Source organism: Denticeps clupeoides, chromosome 2 (assembly GCF_900700375.1).
Source record: "Denticeps clupeoides chromosome 2, fDenClu1.1, whole genome shotgun sequence".
NCBI classification, from domain to species: domain Eukaryota; kingdom Metazoa; phylum Chordata; class Actinopteri; order Clupeiformes; family Denticipitidae; genus Denticeps; species Denticeps clupeoides.
The window spans coordinates 3,768,619-3,785,147 of NC_041708.1; the positions used below are offsets into that span (position 1 = coordinate 3,768,619).

The window sequence follows — 16,529 nt, forward strand, 5'->3', positions numbered from 1 at the left end:
AAAAGCAGGATTGACAGTTTTAAGCGTAAAAAAAAAAAAAAACTTGAAAGCTGAGAATAACGTTGTAAAATGAACCCAAGGGCGTGTCTTTTGCTAATCCCAGCCCGCATCTCTGTAAATACTCTGGAAGTGATTACTGAGCACACATCGGAGCAAAACAAGCGGGCAAATGTGTTGATATTAGCGTTCCACGACCCCTTTGCACCATCTGAGATATGAGGTGCCGGAGGTCAGCAGAGGATGCAATTAGGAAAAGTGCGTCTCTAATAATGGCTTCTGCCCTGTGGCCTTGCCTTGGTGGGTTTTTTTCGGCTTTTTTTCCGGGGCAACAGAATAATCAGCAGGAAATTTGAGAGCTAAACGGGCGGAGTTCCGCCCTCCGCAGAAGTACGGCATGCCACTGAAATCTAATCGGCCTTGATGAGCCTGTAAACATTTCCCATTAAAATCGGCTACAGGAAGGGACTCGTCCAGGCCATGGTCAGTTATGCCAAAAATTCATAACATGGCAAGTTTGAACTATGGAGCCTGTAGAGGGTTTATAGTGCTTTTTATTTTTACGTCGGTGTGTTAATGCTGAGAACTAATGACAATATAATGATGTATTGTTTAACTTCATGCATATCAGAAAATGAAAATGTCCCATTCTGGCTTGCTAAATTGTGGAAATTCAAATTCAGATTTTATTTGTCACATACATAGTCATACACGGTATGATATGCAGTGAAATGCTTTGCCGACTGCTACAGACCACGGTATTGCAAATATTGCAAGTATACAATGATTACCAATATGGGTATTCACTTTATGGGTATGCACTTTAGCACTCCAAATCCACACTCGTTTTCTCCTCCACATCTTCAGTACACGAGTAAACGGCAAGTCAAAACACGACAAAAGTCACTCAATCGCAACGCCCTGTTTTCCTGATTCTGCCCAAATCTTGGAACATTTGACCACATGCCATCCCTGCACCAGTTCAAGGACAATGTCCTATCTGGCTACATCCAGACATTGCTAACTTCAGGATCCTGGTCTCGGTTGTCCATGCTTTGACCTTGAGATATCTTCCAAAACCTTGAATAAAAAAAAAAAAAGTTTTTTCTCTTTAGTAACCATCTGTGTTCAGTGTATTTGTGATTAAAAAATACAAAGCACACAAAAAAACGAGCAACTCCCTCATGACTGTGCCTTGGTATTTTCTCAGCGCACAGAAGATTTGGATCTTTGCCTTCAACGGAAGAGAACATGAGCAATAAAGGGGAGGAATTCCTTTGCTGAAACACAAGAAACACTGAACGTTTCCCAGCAAACTGCAAGAGCGGACTTGTCCATGCTAGGGGCAGTAATGTTGAAAATTCATCAACAAGATGGAGCGTGATAAAACACAGCATGGATGTTTTATTATAACGTCGCCGTGGGAATTTTGCAAAGTAAATACTCCTGCCATCACGTTGCATATTGAAACCATTATGAAAATAATAATAAATCATCATACATCAAATCACTGTTTCCAGTATTCCTGCATGCATTTGAACTGCAGAGTCTTCTCGAACTCTTTGAGATATTGTTTGTCTGTCAGTGGTTTGATTTCAGCTCGGATATGATGATGTGCAGACGATACAAGTTCAGGGACACCACCAAAAGGTTCTTGATGGTAAAAAAGAGGAGCATCTGATGAACAACTTTAAAGTGAGACATGACAGACAGGCGGACCACCAAGAAAGGTCCGTCTTGGATGAAGAGGGCCTCCACTATCTGGCAGATGTCTGGCCTGTGCCTGGCCAGCAAGTTCTCCTCAAAGTTCTCCGGATCGGAGCTCACCACTGAAAGCGGAGCAGATGACAAAGCCGGTCAGGCCGCACATGCGCAATTCACAAGTTCCGCTTAAATTGGTACGTTTGGACGAATGTAGGCAGACCTGACAAGTGAAATGGGAACTGCAGCATGCTCCATGTCCACACGGCCAGAGTGGCGTACAGCAGCTCTGGGCTTTCTCCCCTAAAATCAAACAACAGGAGGCGCTTTCAAGTCAGACATAATAATAAATTATGCAAAGCAGTGAGACGAGAAATGGGTTCAGGGTCAATAAAACTATAAAAACTTGCAAGCAATATTCTTAATGGTAAAAGCATTGCGCAATGGACAGAATGATTTAATATCCTTTTTAGTGGCAAGAAATGTCCGTGTTTGAATCAACAATGTTAGAAATAACAATAGTAATAGTGAAGCCGAAGCCACATTTGCTGATGCACCAGCGCCAAGGCCCGTTTTATTGCTTCTTCAATCAGTTTGACTGTTGTCAGCTGCTCTAAGATCAATAAAACGGGTTTTCTAATAATCAATAAGCTTTTAGAGTGACAGACCTACATTAGCGAACACAGAGTAATTGCATTGGAACTCAAGATTAATTGAAAGTGAAGTGATTTTGATGCACAGCAAGCACAGCGCACGGTGACACAACCGAATGTCACATCACCCTTAGTGAGCAGTGAAAGGGGACAGTTACTTTGTGTGGGGACAGTACTGTGTTCAGTGGCACCTCAGTGGCATTTTGGCGGCTTGGGACTGTTCATATATAACAAAGATGAATTAAATATATACATGACTTATGCAGTATAGTACAAAAATGATTAATTCATTACATAATCCAGGTACATCACTAAAACTGTGATATTTTCTGTAATTAACTATTGGAATTACAACCATCTGTTAAAATAATATATTACCACTGTCCTTACTTTTTTTTTTGTCAATTTCAGACTTTGAAACTGCTTTTAATCTGAGGGAAATAGCTATTAATCTGAGGGTAAAATGTCAGATTCATGTAAATTCACAACAGAAAATATTATTGAAAAGTTGGTGCTGTGCTTATTTAATACAACCGAACACACCTGAACACAACTGATCAAAATCTGTCATCTTCCTGTTTACTGAAACATCATTATTCTGAAGAAGTATCTGTAACGTGGAAATGAATGCTGGGGTCTGGAAATGACTGTAGCCATTTTAATTACAATCAGGCCGACTTACCACCATGAAACCGACATAATATTTTTTTTTATCACTTAATTATTCAAATAAATAATGAATTGAGTATTAATCTACAAAGGACTTTAATTAGTAATGTATCACATAAAATATTAATGAAACAAATTAACTCACCTGAGGTTGAAATCATTTTCAATTACTCTAATTACATTTCATATAAAGCTAGTCTACCATATAATGATAGAAACGTGCATATGCAACGCGCCTGAAGCTGCAACATAAATCATCTATAGTTTTTCATACAATAAATGTGACGTTAAATGTGCAGTGACAAATCACATTTTGGAAAAATTATGTGTGAGGATATTTTGGAGGTATTATTTATGCAAAAATCCTGCATAAAGGTTCAGACATGCATGTTTGGACATGCATGTTTGCTTTGGGAGTGGAGATGATTGTAACAGAGCCAGCCTCTCACGGTTGCCAGATTGGATGGAGTCAAATTTGACATGTGGAGGAAGAATTACTTGTCAAGTGCCTCTAATCTCATTTAAGTATGTAAAGTAGTCATAATGCTTGAAAACTTAAATACATTCGGCAGTTCTTTGCATGCTTTCTAGCATTGTTGGATAATTTGGGGCTGACTCAATCAGGAATCTGGCAACGCGGCTTGTTCTACTCAGATGTATTGACAGGAAGGGTTTTAAATAGTCCAGAATGAATATTTTATGAATATAAAATATCTGTCTAGGTGACAGAAATAAGTTTTTAACCTATTTATTTATTTATAGGGCTCAATGAAAACTATTCTTTCTGGACAGGTGCCTTTGGGCATCAGCCAGAAGGATCGAGCTGAAACTGTTGATAGACAAGTTAATATGATTTGGGGTATGAGAGGTTCTAGTCAATTATTGTGGGACCATTTGTCAGAATCCCTACCCAGACCCCCAAAACACGGCGGCACGCTCTCACTTGATGTCATAAAGCGTCTCGCTGTTGAACTCCAAGATGTCGGCGGCTGTGCCAACAAACACCAGCAGGATCTGTGCGAGCTCGTCACGTGTCACCTCTCCACCGGTGGGCAACAGCCACTTTCCCACGATGAGCAGGATGAGCAGGATCTGGTGCAGCGCTAAGATCCAGTCTCTAGCACACAGGGAGTGCATCTTTGAAACCAAGAGGGGAGAGACAAGACATTTATCAATTTGTTTTCTCCATTTTTCCAAATGCACTGGCAAAAAAAACTAGTTTAAAAACGACTGCTGGAAATAACAGTTTCGCAAATACCTGTGAGAAATCAGTTCCGTTAGTTCCGTTCCTGAAGCCAACAATGAATTTTCCTATTGACTCCGCTGAATCCAGTTTTGCACACTAAAATCAATATAAAAAGTGTCTTAATATTCACAAAAAGATTATTTATTTATGCAGAGCACATTTCCTTAAACAACACACACTGTGAATTGGAAATCTTCAGATGTCAGACCTTTTCAGCAGGTGGTTTATTTTGCAGGTGGTCCACCTCTAAAATCCATACAGTTGGTATAATACTGACAAGAAACAGAAAAATTGTAGGGGAGAACCTGTGAAAAAAAAGTCCAATTTAACAGGCTGTGTATTTGGAGGGGGTTACTTTTGCAAGAAAAAAAGGATTTCTTACCATTTGTAGACCCGTGATCTCCTGCTCCTCAGTGTAATGATCATTTCAGCCACAAGTGGCAAGTAAAGGATGGTGAGAAACCAGTAGAGTTTATTATTTTTAACCCATGTCCAGACACCGATAAGGGACACCAGAATGAACAATGACCTGGTGACAACCGCACAGATGAAGTTCAGCAGCACCATGTCTCGTGAAGAGAAGTGTTATTCCTGTCCCTGCAGCTGGATGAGGACGTGGGCTCGGCAATGACTTCCAGTGAATGGGATAAGAAGGGGTGAGATAAGACCGCAGGAGGTGACATAAAAAAGCGAAGGCCCGCCTCCAGAGCAGATTTTTGCTTTCTTTTTATGACGTTCCAGCAGCCTGAATAGGGTTTCCATTCAATTCCTGTATGTGGTACCAGTGGAGCAGTGCTGGAGGATCGGAGAGCGAGGAGTTAAGAGAAACCTGAGGTAGGAGGGTGGTAGTAGCCTAGTGGGTAACACACTCGCCTATGAACCAGCAGACCCGGGTTCGAATCCCACTTACTACCATTGTGTCCCTGAGCAAGACACTTAACCCTAAGTTGCTCCAGGGGGACTGTCCCTGTAACTACTGATTGTAAGTCGCTCTGGATAAGGGCATCTGATAAATGCTGTAAATGTAAATGTAAATGACCCTTCCTTGGCTTTGTGAAAGTGAAAGTGAAGTGATTGTCATTGTGACACACTGCAGCACAGCACACGGTGACACAACGAAATGTGTCCTCTGCTTTTAACCATCACCCTTGGTGAGCAGTGGGCAGCCATGACAGGCGCAGTGCGTACTCATCGGCACCATGGTGAGGGCAGTGGTGGCCTAGCGGTTAAGGAAGTGGTCCTGTAATCAGTTGGTTGCCGATTCGAATCCCGGTCCGCCAAGGTGCCACTGAGGTGCCACTGAGCAAAGCAACGTCCCCACACACTGCTCCCCGGGCGCCTGTCATGGCTGCCCACTGCTCACTCAGGGTGATGGGATAAATGCAGAAGACAAATTTCACTGTGTGCACCGTGTGCTGTGCTGCTGTGTATCACATGTGACAATCACTTAACTTTCACTTTTTCACCTTGGTGGATCGGGATTCAAACCCACAACCATCTGATTACGGGGCCCCTTCCTTAACCCCTAGGCCACCACTGCCCTAGTATTTTAAATCCGATGCAGGATTCTGATACCGGAAGCCAGTGGAGGGAATGAAGAGATGGAGATGTGTGGGAGAATCTGGGAAGAGGTCGTGTAGCGGCAAGAGGAAGACCAGCCAGGAGTGAGTTACAGTAGGCCAGATTGGAGATGACCATGAGCCCTGTTTCCATGGGTCTCTTACAGACTGTGGCTGTAGACCTGTGGCAACGGTGACCACAGAACCACTTCCTGTTCCTTACTTTAGCGCTAAGTTGCCAAGTTATTAATAAACAACAGAAAATGCAATTAATAATAATGTAATATCCATGGGTCACATGAGTCGTGACAGGTTCTATAATGATGCTAATTTAGTATATATTATATTTCCTCCTCAGGAATCCCAGTTCTGAAATTGTTCTGAAAAATTATTTATTTTTTAAATGCTGCCTTCATGTTGAAGTCAATACAAGTTTATTTCTAAGGTTAAAGAGTAAAAGGGTTAATTGATTTGCCAAAGCGTCAAGTAAACCTTTTCACATTGTCATAATGGGGTGTTGTGTGAAGATTTCTGAGAATTTAATTTTAGAATTCTTTTTATTTAATACCTGTTGGCCACAACATGCCAAAAAATGTGGAACAAGCGATGTGCCGTGAATACTTTCCGGATGCACTGTACCTATATGTCTGTAGTAGTTACAAGTAAAGAAAACTGTAATTAAGTTAATTTCTTAAACACAACAGAGCAAGTTCATTACAAAAAAAAAATACTGACACCCAGAAAGCTGGATCAGTGCATGCCTGGAGTTCAGTTTTTCTTTTTAAAGTGACGTTTTCGTTTTGAAGAGTGCTGAATATAATAATTAGGAATTATTATTATTATTATAAGAGGAAAGCCGCGCCCCTCCCTCCCAGTGCCTCCCAGTCACCATGGCAACCGTCACGGAAGCGAGGGGAAAAAAAAACATGGCGGCCAGCGAGACGGTCGAGTCCGAATACGACGCTGCCAATGTACGTCGTCTTTATTATTAAAAACGTCTACTGTGGAAAAATATTGTAGCATAGGATGTAATAATTTACAGTTTATTCATCTGAATTAATTACCACAGGGAAGTATATTGTACCCTCACGTCACGACTTTTGGATTGATTGGCCTACCTGGATAATTTACTAGCCGGCAAATATCAAGAAACAGTTACAGTATTAATTCCTGAACGCACTTATTTTCAAGGAAAGTGATGCGGGCTCCTCGTGGATAATATCCCAGGATGAGACAGGCTCCCTGCTGAGTTCACCCGTGGAACGCGTTCAGCTGTAAGTAGAACAGAGAGCTGCACCTGACGCGGCCAAGTTCTCCACAGTAAAAAAAACTAAAGTGAAGTGAAATTAACCCTATGTCAAGAGTTAACTTTTAATAATTCATTTTACTCAGTTGAGAGTTCAAATTAACAATGAAAAAGTGTGAGGTTTAATATTATTTCACCTTATAGATTTATTTTTACTTCAAATATAGTTTAATAAATACATCATTTTTATTTTTCTAAAGTGTTATTTTTTTTACAAATTCATCATACAATGCTATATTACTAAACGCCTGTGATCACACCTGTATTATGCATCATGTAGCTTCCGGACAATATCATTACACCTATGGGAAAATGCTGCCAACATGTCCTCACTTGACATCAGTGAAAATACACTGCTCAAAAAAAAATGTACAAAAGGGTAACACTTAAACAAAACAACGTAACTCAGAGTCAGTCGCACTTCTGCAAAATCAAACTGTCCACTTAGGAAGCAACACTGACTGGCAATCAATTTCACATGTGGTTGTACCTACAAAGAATGGAAAGTCTGTCAGCATATGTAATATGATGACAATTTATTGTTATTATATGTGTGTGGGGACGGCAAGCTTCTTATTACGGGTCCTGGGCAGTGGTGGCCTAGCGGTTAAGGAAGCAGCCCCGTAATCAGAAGGTTGCTGGTTCGAATGGGTTCCAAGGGGCCACCGAGGTGCCACTGTCTCCACACACTGCTCCCCGGGCGCCTGTCATGGCTGCCCACTGCTCACTCAGGGTGATGGGTTAAATGCAGAGGACAAATTTCACTGTGTGCACCGTGTGCTGTGCTGCTGTGTATCACACGTGACAATCACTTCACTTTACTTTACTTTTACCCGCTAGGCCACCACCGCCCCCCAGCTGCTTTTAACCACTGCTTTCAATTGCACCACTGCGCACCCACCACTGCGCTGTGAAATTTTTATTTCTTTGTTCTTTCACAGGCAATTTGAGGAACTGTTCGGATGCAAAAACCACCAGACGTGTCCAAAAGAGGCCGCTCTGCTGGATTACTACGTGTCCGGCTTCTGGTGGGCAAAAGAGACCAACTTCACGTCTGAGCAAATATCCTTCATTGTGACATTGCTGCACACGTTGCTTGGCAACGTGATGGGTAAGCAGTTTGCGTGTTTATCAGTTCATCTTACCAAGGTCGAACCTTTCACCCGTGCATAAAACTACACACACCACTGGGGGGCAGAATCCGAGCTTGTTCCACTCATGAGTTTGAAAAGTGGAACAATAAAGCATGCAGTTGTAAGAACCGAATGCAGTTGAGTCTCCTTTGCTTTTTAACCGCAGAGAAACAGATGTCGGCCGCTGACAACGCTGCATTTGCCAAAACAGCGATCGCTGCCAGACAGAGTTTGCTCTCAGAAACAGAGCCCGGCCCGTTGTTCGATGTGAAGCAAGCCGCGGCCATTGAAGATTATTTCAAATGCAGGTGACGTTTGTTCCACCCTTCAGCAACAGAAAGTTTCTATTTAATTTCAATCAACTCATTTTTACACATAAGCTCGGTCAATTTGTGTGTAATTGTCTAATGTTTGGGTTGTAAAGTTAGGAATTTTGCCTTTACACATCATGCATCACCTTTGCCTTATGCCTAGTTTGGAATTTATAGTGTATAATAATAATAATAATAAGGATTATAATAATATCAAAAGAAAAATATGTGAAGCGCCCACTTTTTCCACAGTTGTAATGATGCACATCTTTAGTAGGATTGTGGAATCCACAGAATTTGCATTGTGGCGCCCCCTTTTGGCCACAAAACTTACAAGCAACCAAGCTGCCCAAGCCTAAGCCTGCATTAAACTACATTGCGTTTTCTGGTCATAAAGGTACTTTTTCTCATTTAGATGCATCTACATATAATTGTAGAGGAATTCCTTGCTCTAGCAGGAAAAACTACATCCAAATTCATGCTGTTACTATATAGTAATTAATATACCGTGCACAGTACATTAGTCAAATCTTGGCATCTGGCGGCGAATGAAAGAACTGGTTACTGGCATTCACATGCGCCGAAAGAGCTCTCGTCCCCACAAAAGCATTTCAGCTTGTTGCTCGGATGAACAATTTGGCGAGACTTTAATCAACCTGTTACTTATGCTGGAACCACTTACGTAGTTTCATAGTTACGGCTAGTCTGGTGTTAGTTGGAGTGGGTTGTCAAATAAACGTTGCGAGTGATGTAATCTGATGTTTTCCCCAGCCGCATCGCTGGCACACATTGTACGTTACTTTGTTAGCCTGTGACAGCTCTTGTCAGGCGGACTGTCACCATGTCTGTTTCTCTCTTTTTTTTTTTTTAGTCTGCCCCCTGCTGCCTATGAATCTTCAAAAAAAAAAAAAAAAAAAAAAAAGAAAGAAACACACACGCACTCACACATCCCATCCCATCCAGCACCAGCATCCCTGGGAATCGTCTCAGAGACTTATTATGGAAAGTGCCAATTCACATTCGCAACGTGATACGGCCGTCGGAAAGTGCACCCATCAGTGCGTTTATAAAGGCCTGTCACGCAGCGCTCACTGAACCCGTGTGTGGAAAATCTGAAATTGTTAAACTGACATGCGGCACTCGTGGGTTTTGGTTATAAAAGTTCCAAATGCTGGGGGACGTTATGCTGCTTTTGGCCTCAGTCTGCTGACACAACCATTTGTAACGGGCTGCTGTTTTAGGTCTGACGCAAACATGATATTTTTGGCCGTGCAATGACAAATTTTCAGCATGTGACAGACACCGCATGCCATAAAAGCAGGTCTTCTGAGACATTATGAGATTACAGATGAGTGCAAAATCAGCCAAACGTCATGTGAATAATAATGCAATGTTGTATAATATTTGAATTTCTTGTGGCAAAAATATTTCAGAATAATGCATATTTTTTGCATAAATAACATTTGATATCTGGTAGAGGCATGAGTAAATTTAATACCCATCGCATCTGGTTTTGGCCCAATTTTGAGAGTCATTTTTAGGTGCAGATTGCTCCAGTTTTATATTTGGATTGAGTCGGCCACAATAAATCTCAGCAGATCTTGTGAAATGAAAGAAACTATCTGTGGGATGAATACCTTTTTTTATTCATTGTATGCATGCAAGAAAATGTTAAACTGTGTGTGTATGTGTGTGTGTGTGTGTGTGTGTGTGTGTGTGTGTGTGTGTGTGGGCGGATAGGTGGGTGTGATAAAGAGAGAGAGAGAGACACAAACCTGACATTCATGTTCAAAGGCTGAAAGACTTTGGAGTTTAAGCCCTAAATTCTCCCTTTTACAGTCTGTTTCAGCACTACACCATGTACGAGTTCCTTTTCCACCATGGCAGAGAGAGGCAACTCCACAGACATGAAGTAAGCTGCATGGTAAACATGTGGTAAACACACACAGGAATTCAGAAAGCTTAAAAATATGTAAGACATAATATATAAGAATTAAGATAGAAAACGGTAGAAAAAAAAGGTGCCTCACTGGCAAGGATGAAAAATGTCATGCCTGCTGTTTTATTGGCCAATGCCGATGTTCCTATGAAAAAATGGCAGTCTTTGGAAGGGAGCAGAATATTTAGCTGGGAAGTTCGCTGACCACCCCGAGGCAGAAGGCAATCTTTCCAGCATTTATTCTCATCTCCTGACATCCTGTGTGCTACAGGAGAAAAATCCCACATTGCCGCGCGGCTCTAGCATTTGACATGAAGATATTCAGGGTTGGTGAGATTCTTGTTTTTTTTTTTGTGTGTGTATAATCTGTTGATGGACCATTCAGAAAATCAACGTCTCGCCCACCAGATCTGGCTGATGTGCGGTTGACGTGTGCCGATATGCCTGCTAAAAGCCAAGATAGTGAAAATGTCAGTTCCCTATGGTGGATGTGGGATGTGGGAAGTTCAGCTCTCATTGTGAAGAGTGTCTCCAACTGATCCTATCAGCATCTTTTAAAAAGCGAAAGTGATTGTTTTTTTTACATTTACATTTACAGCATTTATCAGATGCCCTTATTTAGACCTGGAGACACTCAGGGATAAGTGTCTTGCTCAGGGACACAATGGTAGTAAGCGGGATTTGAACCTGGGTCTTCTGGTTCATAGGTGAGTGTGTTACCCGCTAGGCTACTACCACCCTGTGTTTTATTGTGATACACACAGCGAAAAGTTTCCTTACCCCCCATGATCAGTTCGGTTACGGGTCCGATTCCTTACCTGCTGGGTAAGGTGGGACAGATTATCAATATTATACTGTAAACACATCGTATATTTATGAAATGCATTGTGTGGAAAGATTTGTCACCTATGATTAATAAAAACAAACACTAGTCCAGTCATGACAAAAGAAAAACATTTTGCATTGTGTGTACTGAATATAGAATATATAGGTTTACTTTTATTAATTAAATTATGAAAACATGACATTGTAATTACATTTAACTCTAAATAATGTTTCAAAACAATCGTATCCCTCCTTTTATCCCTGAAAAGCGGCCGTTAATATTCACGCCTTGCTTGTGAAACATTTGTCTGCGCGGATAAAGCGGAATCGTACCATTCGTAGCGCCGATTACATCAAATTGTTGCCGGCAGCCGGGGCCCTTTGTTCGTTAGCGGTGCTGGAGGCGGCTAGCGGAGCCGATAATGATATTTGCCTTTCGAGTGTCCTGCAGTGTACCGGGGATCAGGGAGGGAATCTAGGTCACGCTGCACAGCGCCGATATATATATATAACGGCTCCCGAATGCCATAAAACGCGACGGCGTATCTGTTCGCGTTTGATGACGAGTTCAAAGTCTCGGCCCTGGCCCTCGCACCGTCGGGAGAGGGAGCCTGAATGTGTTGTGAATTACGCAGAGGCCACGTCCTCGCGACCGTATGATGTTAACATGAATGAAATGACCTTTGCAAAATCACAATGCACGTCCAGAGGCATCAGGCTGCGGGAGGGGAAACGGCCGGGATTAAGAAGGGCCGCTGTTCCTCCCCGGTTCCTGGGCTTGACATGCTAATTATCTTCATGTAAACCCTGCGGTCTGTTGTTTTTTAACATGCTGGTTCTGCATTCAAGGTTAAGGCCTCGCTGCCAAGTGCAGGAAAATAAAAAAGGAACGGCGGAAATTCAATTCAGCTGCTAATGCAGGGCCCGCATTTCCTCGAGCTGGGCCGGGGCGAGAGTTCGGGCCTTCCATTAGTCACAGCCGAGCGCTGTCCGAGCGCGAAAATCTCGGACTTGAGCGAGACTGGAAGGGACGGCACCTAATGGCTCCGTTCTTGGCAGCGGACGGTGGAGGTGATGGGCCCGGCGGATCTGCCCGCTCCTCTGGAGGAGGGCATGCCGGCCGACGTCTTCCTCCGCTTCTTGGCACCCGCTCCCGCTGAACAGCTTGTAGAGGTATGGACCGAGGGCTGCCAGTTACATAACAGCATTTGCTCTGCAGATGAAAAAAAAAAAAAAAAAAACACACACACACGCACGCCTGTAGCATATTGTGAGGATTAAACGTTCCGAAATATCCCAATCCTGGTTCTATACAAAACTTCTCCCTTTCATATTAAAAAAAAAATGTAATATTAAATGTTTCGTTTTAGGATGAACGTTTGTTCAGTGTAAGGCTTGTTTGTCTCCATGACTGTGGCGCCTTGCCTTGCACCGCGATGAGGGCCCCAGCCCCGAATTCGAATGCCGATGCCACATTAAGGAGTATTCATCGGGCCCGGGATGTAGTACAGCACTTAGCCACAAATAGGTGCTGTCCCCCTTCTCCAAACCGAGTCCTTGGGCTCGTAAAAAGCTATTTTGGTACATTCCAGACCAGAACGTCCTGCTACGCTCCCTGATAACTTCATCTGGGGCCTTGTGGCGGTGTACAAAACATTGTTTTCAGCGCAGGGAAACAGCAGTAAATCGCTTTCAGTGGGTGCTAATCAGCTTCGCATGGGAAACGCATTACGTCGCAACGTTAGGCTCTGACCAGACAAGGGCCTGTGTAATTATAATTCTCCCCATTTAATGGATTCCATTACCCTGGTAACCCTCATGCCCTTATACGGTACCCGCGGGAGGCCGGGCACGACTCCAGGTCTGCATGGTGAACTCTGTTTGAATTAAAGCAGGCGGCGGAGCGGGATGGAGGAGTGGCGGAGGAGTACAGCCTGGAGGAGGTGAAGGAGGCGCTGGAGGAGGCGCTGGGGGAGATGCTGCCAGGCGTGCAGGTAACTCTCTCTGCTCTTCAACTTCCTGTACAAACACCACAATGTGGTACAATTTCAACCCCATATAATTACCCCTCTGAGGCAAGGAAATCGCTAATCAGTAATCAATCTCGTTGAACACCCATTTAAAGGCCACGCTGAAGCCCAGCATCTGGAAAGAGACGTTTCCATGACGTTCTGTTTATGAAGAGAACCTGGCGGGAGGTTCTGTGCTCTGTGACACTCGAGTGTCACCCTCACGGGGGCATCTTATGTGGTCAGGTCACAGAAACAAAAGGACAACAAATGTAAATAGTCGCAACTGCGAATGCTTTTTTACGTTTTGTCATATAAAAAAAGTATACTTGTCTCATACTAACTAAGATAGTTACTTATATACTTGGCCAGCACTTGGTTTTACTATTATAACTAGGCATTCTTGCCTTATGCATGAGGCAAGACAGATTGGCTTATAGGTGTAGATGTAGGATATTGTTCTCAGAATTTTCCATGCTTACATCAAAAGAAGAATTGAAGTTCCCCTACACAAACTAAGCATTACCAAAAAGTTCCTTTTATCATGTTAATGTATGTTAAATTGGAGTATATATTCCAAATAAAAGGGTGGTGGTAGCCTAGTGGGTAACACACTCGCCTATGAACCAGAAGACCCAGGTTCAAATCCCACTTACTACCATTGTGTCCCTGAGCAAGACACTTAACCCTAAGTTGCTCCGGGGGGGACTGTCCCCTGTAACTACTGATTGTAAGTCGCTCTGGTTAAGGGCGTCTGGTAAATTCTGTAAATGTAAATGCAAATATCTTGCAAATGCAAGTATACTAATAAAATTGTTCCATTCTAAATGTATAAACTGTATATACACAATTGTCACTTTTATTGGACTTATACAATAGTGTATAAGTCCAATTTATAAACTTATAGCTTGTTACATGTACTCTGAAGTTGTATTAAAAGTGACTACTGTTACACCTAATAGTGTATATGCAGTTTATAAATTTAGAATGGTACAATTTTATTAGTATATTTACTGAATGCTTGCATGATTTTTGGAATATATGCTCCAATTTCACATACAGCAGTTCTGGGTAATGGAATATAAGATGAGGATGCCAGGAGCTAAAACTTTATTTTACTTTATTTAGCAGACGCGTTTAAAACTTATATCCACTTGTACAATTGTTGAACCTGTAAGAAACCAGTAAGGCTGTGCGGTTTCTAATGCTTTACCAGTGGCTGCAAATCAAAGACAGGTCTGTGTGCCTCCCCGCTCTGTGCCGTGGATCTTCACCACTCGCCATGTAACAAACCGGCCAGAGGTTTTGGTCTCAGTGCACTGCGGCCGTCCGGAAACACTGCAGTGGGGTTGTCGTTTTTGTCCCCGCACATCTCGCAAGTTTTCACAAGTTGCATACTTTGAATTCCTCGCTCAGGCAGAACTGGTCCAGAGCGTTCTACAAATATCCTGGCCTAATTAAAAGCACCGCGGTTTCACTTTGATTAGGATTAATCATCCTAGGAACACTGTAGTCATCCTTTGTTTGAAGAAAGAACGAAGAAGAAGGTTTTAAAAATAAAAGAGCTGTGCCTTTATTATCTGGCCCTCTGTGTAATTTTAACATTGTGTGTGTGTGATATCACTAAAAGGGAGGATGTGGCTTCTGAATTACTCTGCAGAAGAACTAGTTTCTTTTCCCATCAGGCCTCCTGGGCACGCCCAGCTTTAATGTCTGCACAAGGTCAATTACATATTTCAGACCGGCTAAATTTAGACGGCCCATTCAAAAACGATTGGTCGGAATTATCACTCATCCGGCCTCCGGTTTACTTTTAAGGGCCTAACGCTTGTTTTTTATTCACAAGAGGATATTTCCAGTTGCAGATGTAGATCTCCTCAAACCTTATATGGTATGCAAGTCAGGTGACCTCAAGACCAAATAGTGTTATGCGGACGTGGAATCGTTCCCTATGGGGGAGAAGAAAAAAAAAGAATAAATAAACAGATGGTTTGATACACTGGCTGATTTTTTTTTTGCCCCGCGCCCTTGTGTTTTCGCACAGGCGGAATTCACGGCGAAGCTGCGGATCCGGGAGGAGGCGTGCCTCGCCCGAATAGAGCGCCTGCAGAGCGCCTCGTCCAAGTGACACAGCGCCGACCTTCACGAGGGCACTTTACACTACACGCAGGACAGGTGCTCCTCGGATGTTTGTGCCGAGCGAATTAAATCCCAGCCCTGGTTCACAAGAAGCGTTGGTCCTTCTATGATTTAGTACGTCTGAAAGAATAACACACACACACACACACACACACACACACCCTCAGCCCATTCACATCCCTCCACAGTGCCCTGGTTTTTATGCCTGCCATTGTCTTCAGACTGAGCAGTTCCTATGATTACTGGCGCCGAGACAAAGACGCATTATCTGTGAGAACTTTGTTCGTCCGTCAGGAGGCTCTTGCCTCTCGCTTTATTACGTCTGTTCAATTGAACGTTGACAAAAAAGGGGGTTCATTTTCACGCTTTCTCCCTCAGCCCCGTGGTTATTTCCCAGGACGAGGTGAGAAGCGCACGGGCTTGTTTTGGAGTTCTATCCACCAGGGAGGTGTGGGTCCTTCCTCCAGCTTCTTGTCCGAGGTTAAGCAACTTGGGAACAAACTTGGGAAACACGCCCTCTGCTGGAGCAACAGCGCGACGCACACCCCAATACGGCGTACAGGGCCCGTACAGCTCCATCAATAATTTCACGGCGGGGACGCAGTCGAAAGCGCGCAGACATTTAACCCCCGGCATTTTAGCAAATGATGAACAGCGCTAAACATGACCCTGACCCGACCCTGAGATCCATTACTTTTGCATTGCTTCTGATCCAACGTCATCCGCATGGGTGGAAATAATAATAAAAAAAAAAAAAACGTCCGTTTTACGCAAGCTGGTCAGCTTTGCATGTCTTATCGGTGCGAGTATTAATGGAGGTCAGATGCACAGTTGCGGTGACGGTGAAGCCTGAGGCCGGCTGTGACATCCCCTGCAATTCCGAGCCCAGCTGAAATTATAAGAACTTGTTGGGGGGGTTTTTTCGGTTCTTTTTCTTTCTTCGCCGCTGCGGTCGAGGATGCAAATAGCTCCGGCGAAGTGGCCATGCACCACTGCTGCCGGCATGTTGTGCAGCTGCTACAGAGCAGGTTCTCGTCAGTAT

General features: G+C 43.2%; 2 protein-coding genes across 4 annotated transcripts; one reads left to right on the forward strand and one right to left on the reverse strand.

The window, feature by feature from the left end:
• Positions 1 to 136: 136 nt before the first annotated feature.
• tmem26b (transmembrane protein 26b) lies at positions 137 to 11,582 on the reverse strand. 2 transcript variants are annotated; one of them, XR_003743184.1, is made up of 8 exons: positions 11,295 to 11,582; positions 4,649 to 5,061; positions 4,475 to 4,571; positions 4,279 to 4,362; positions 3,964 to 4,157; positions 1,922 to 2,001; positions 1,499 to 1,826; positions 1,061 to 1,077 (listed from the first exon to the last, which is right to left on the reverse strand). XR_003743184.1 is itself a non-coding variant. In XM_028961722.1 (7 exons), the coding sequence occupies exons 2-7, from the start codon at positions 4,831 to 4,833 to the stop codon at positions 1,579 to 1,581; spliced, it is 888 nt and encodes a 295-aa protein (XP_028817555.1). In that variant the 5' UTR covers positions 4,834 to 5,061; positions 11,295 to 11,581; the 3' UTR covers positions 137 to 1,578. The 2 variants fall into 2 exon arrangements, 1 of the variants encoding a protein (XP_028817555.1); XM_028961722.1 differs by having other exon boundaries at positions 137 to 1,826; positions 11,295 to 11,581.
• Positions 6,748 to 15,576, forward strand: cabcoco1 (ciliary associated calcium binding coiled-coil 1). Of its 2 annotated transcripts, XM_028961738.1 has the most exons (8): positions 6,748 to 6,796; positions 7,017 to 7,099; positions 8,073 to 8,242; positions 8,431 to 8,572; positions 10,415 to 10,487; positions 12,399 to 12,512; positions 13,232 to 13,333; positions 15,393 to 15,576. In XM_028961738.1, the coding sequence occupies exons 1-8, from the start codon at positions 6,752 to 6,754 to the stop codon at positions 15,474 to 15,476; spliced, it is 813 nt and encodes a 270-aa protein (XP_028817571.1). In that variant the 5' UTR covers positions 6,748 to 6,751; the 3' UTR covers positions 15,477 to 15,576. The 2 variants fall into 2 exon arrangements, with proteins under 2 accessions (XP_028817571.1, XP_028817580.1); XM_028961747.1 differs by lacking the exon at positions 12,399 to 12,512.
• The last annotated feature ends 953 nt before the right edge of the window (positions 15,577 to 16,529 follow it).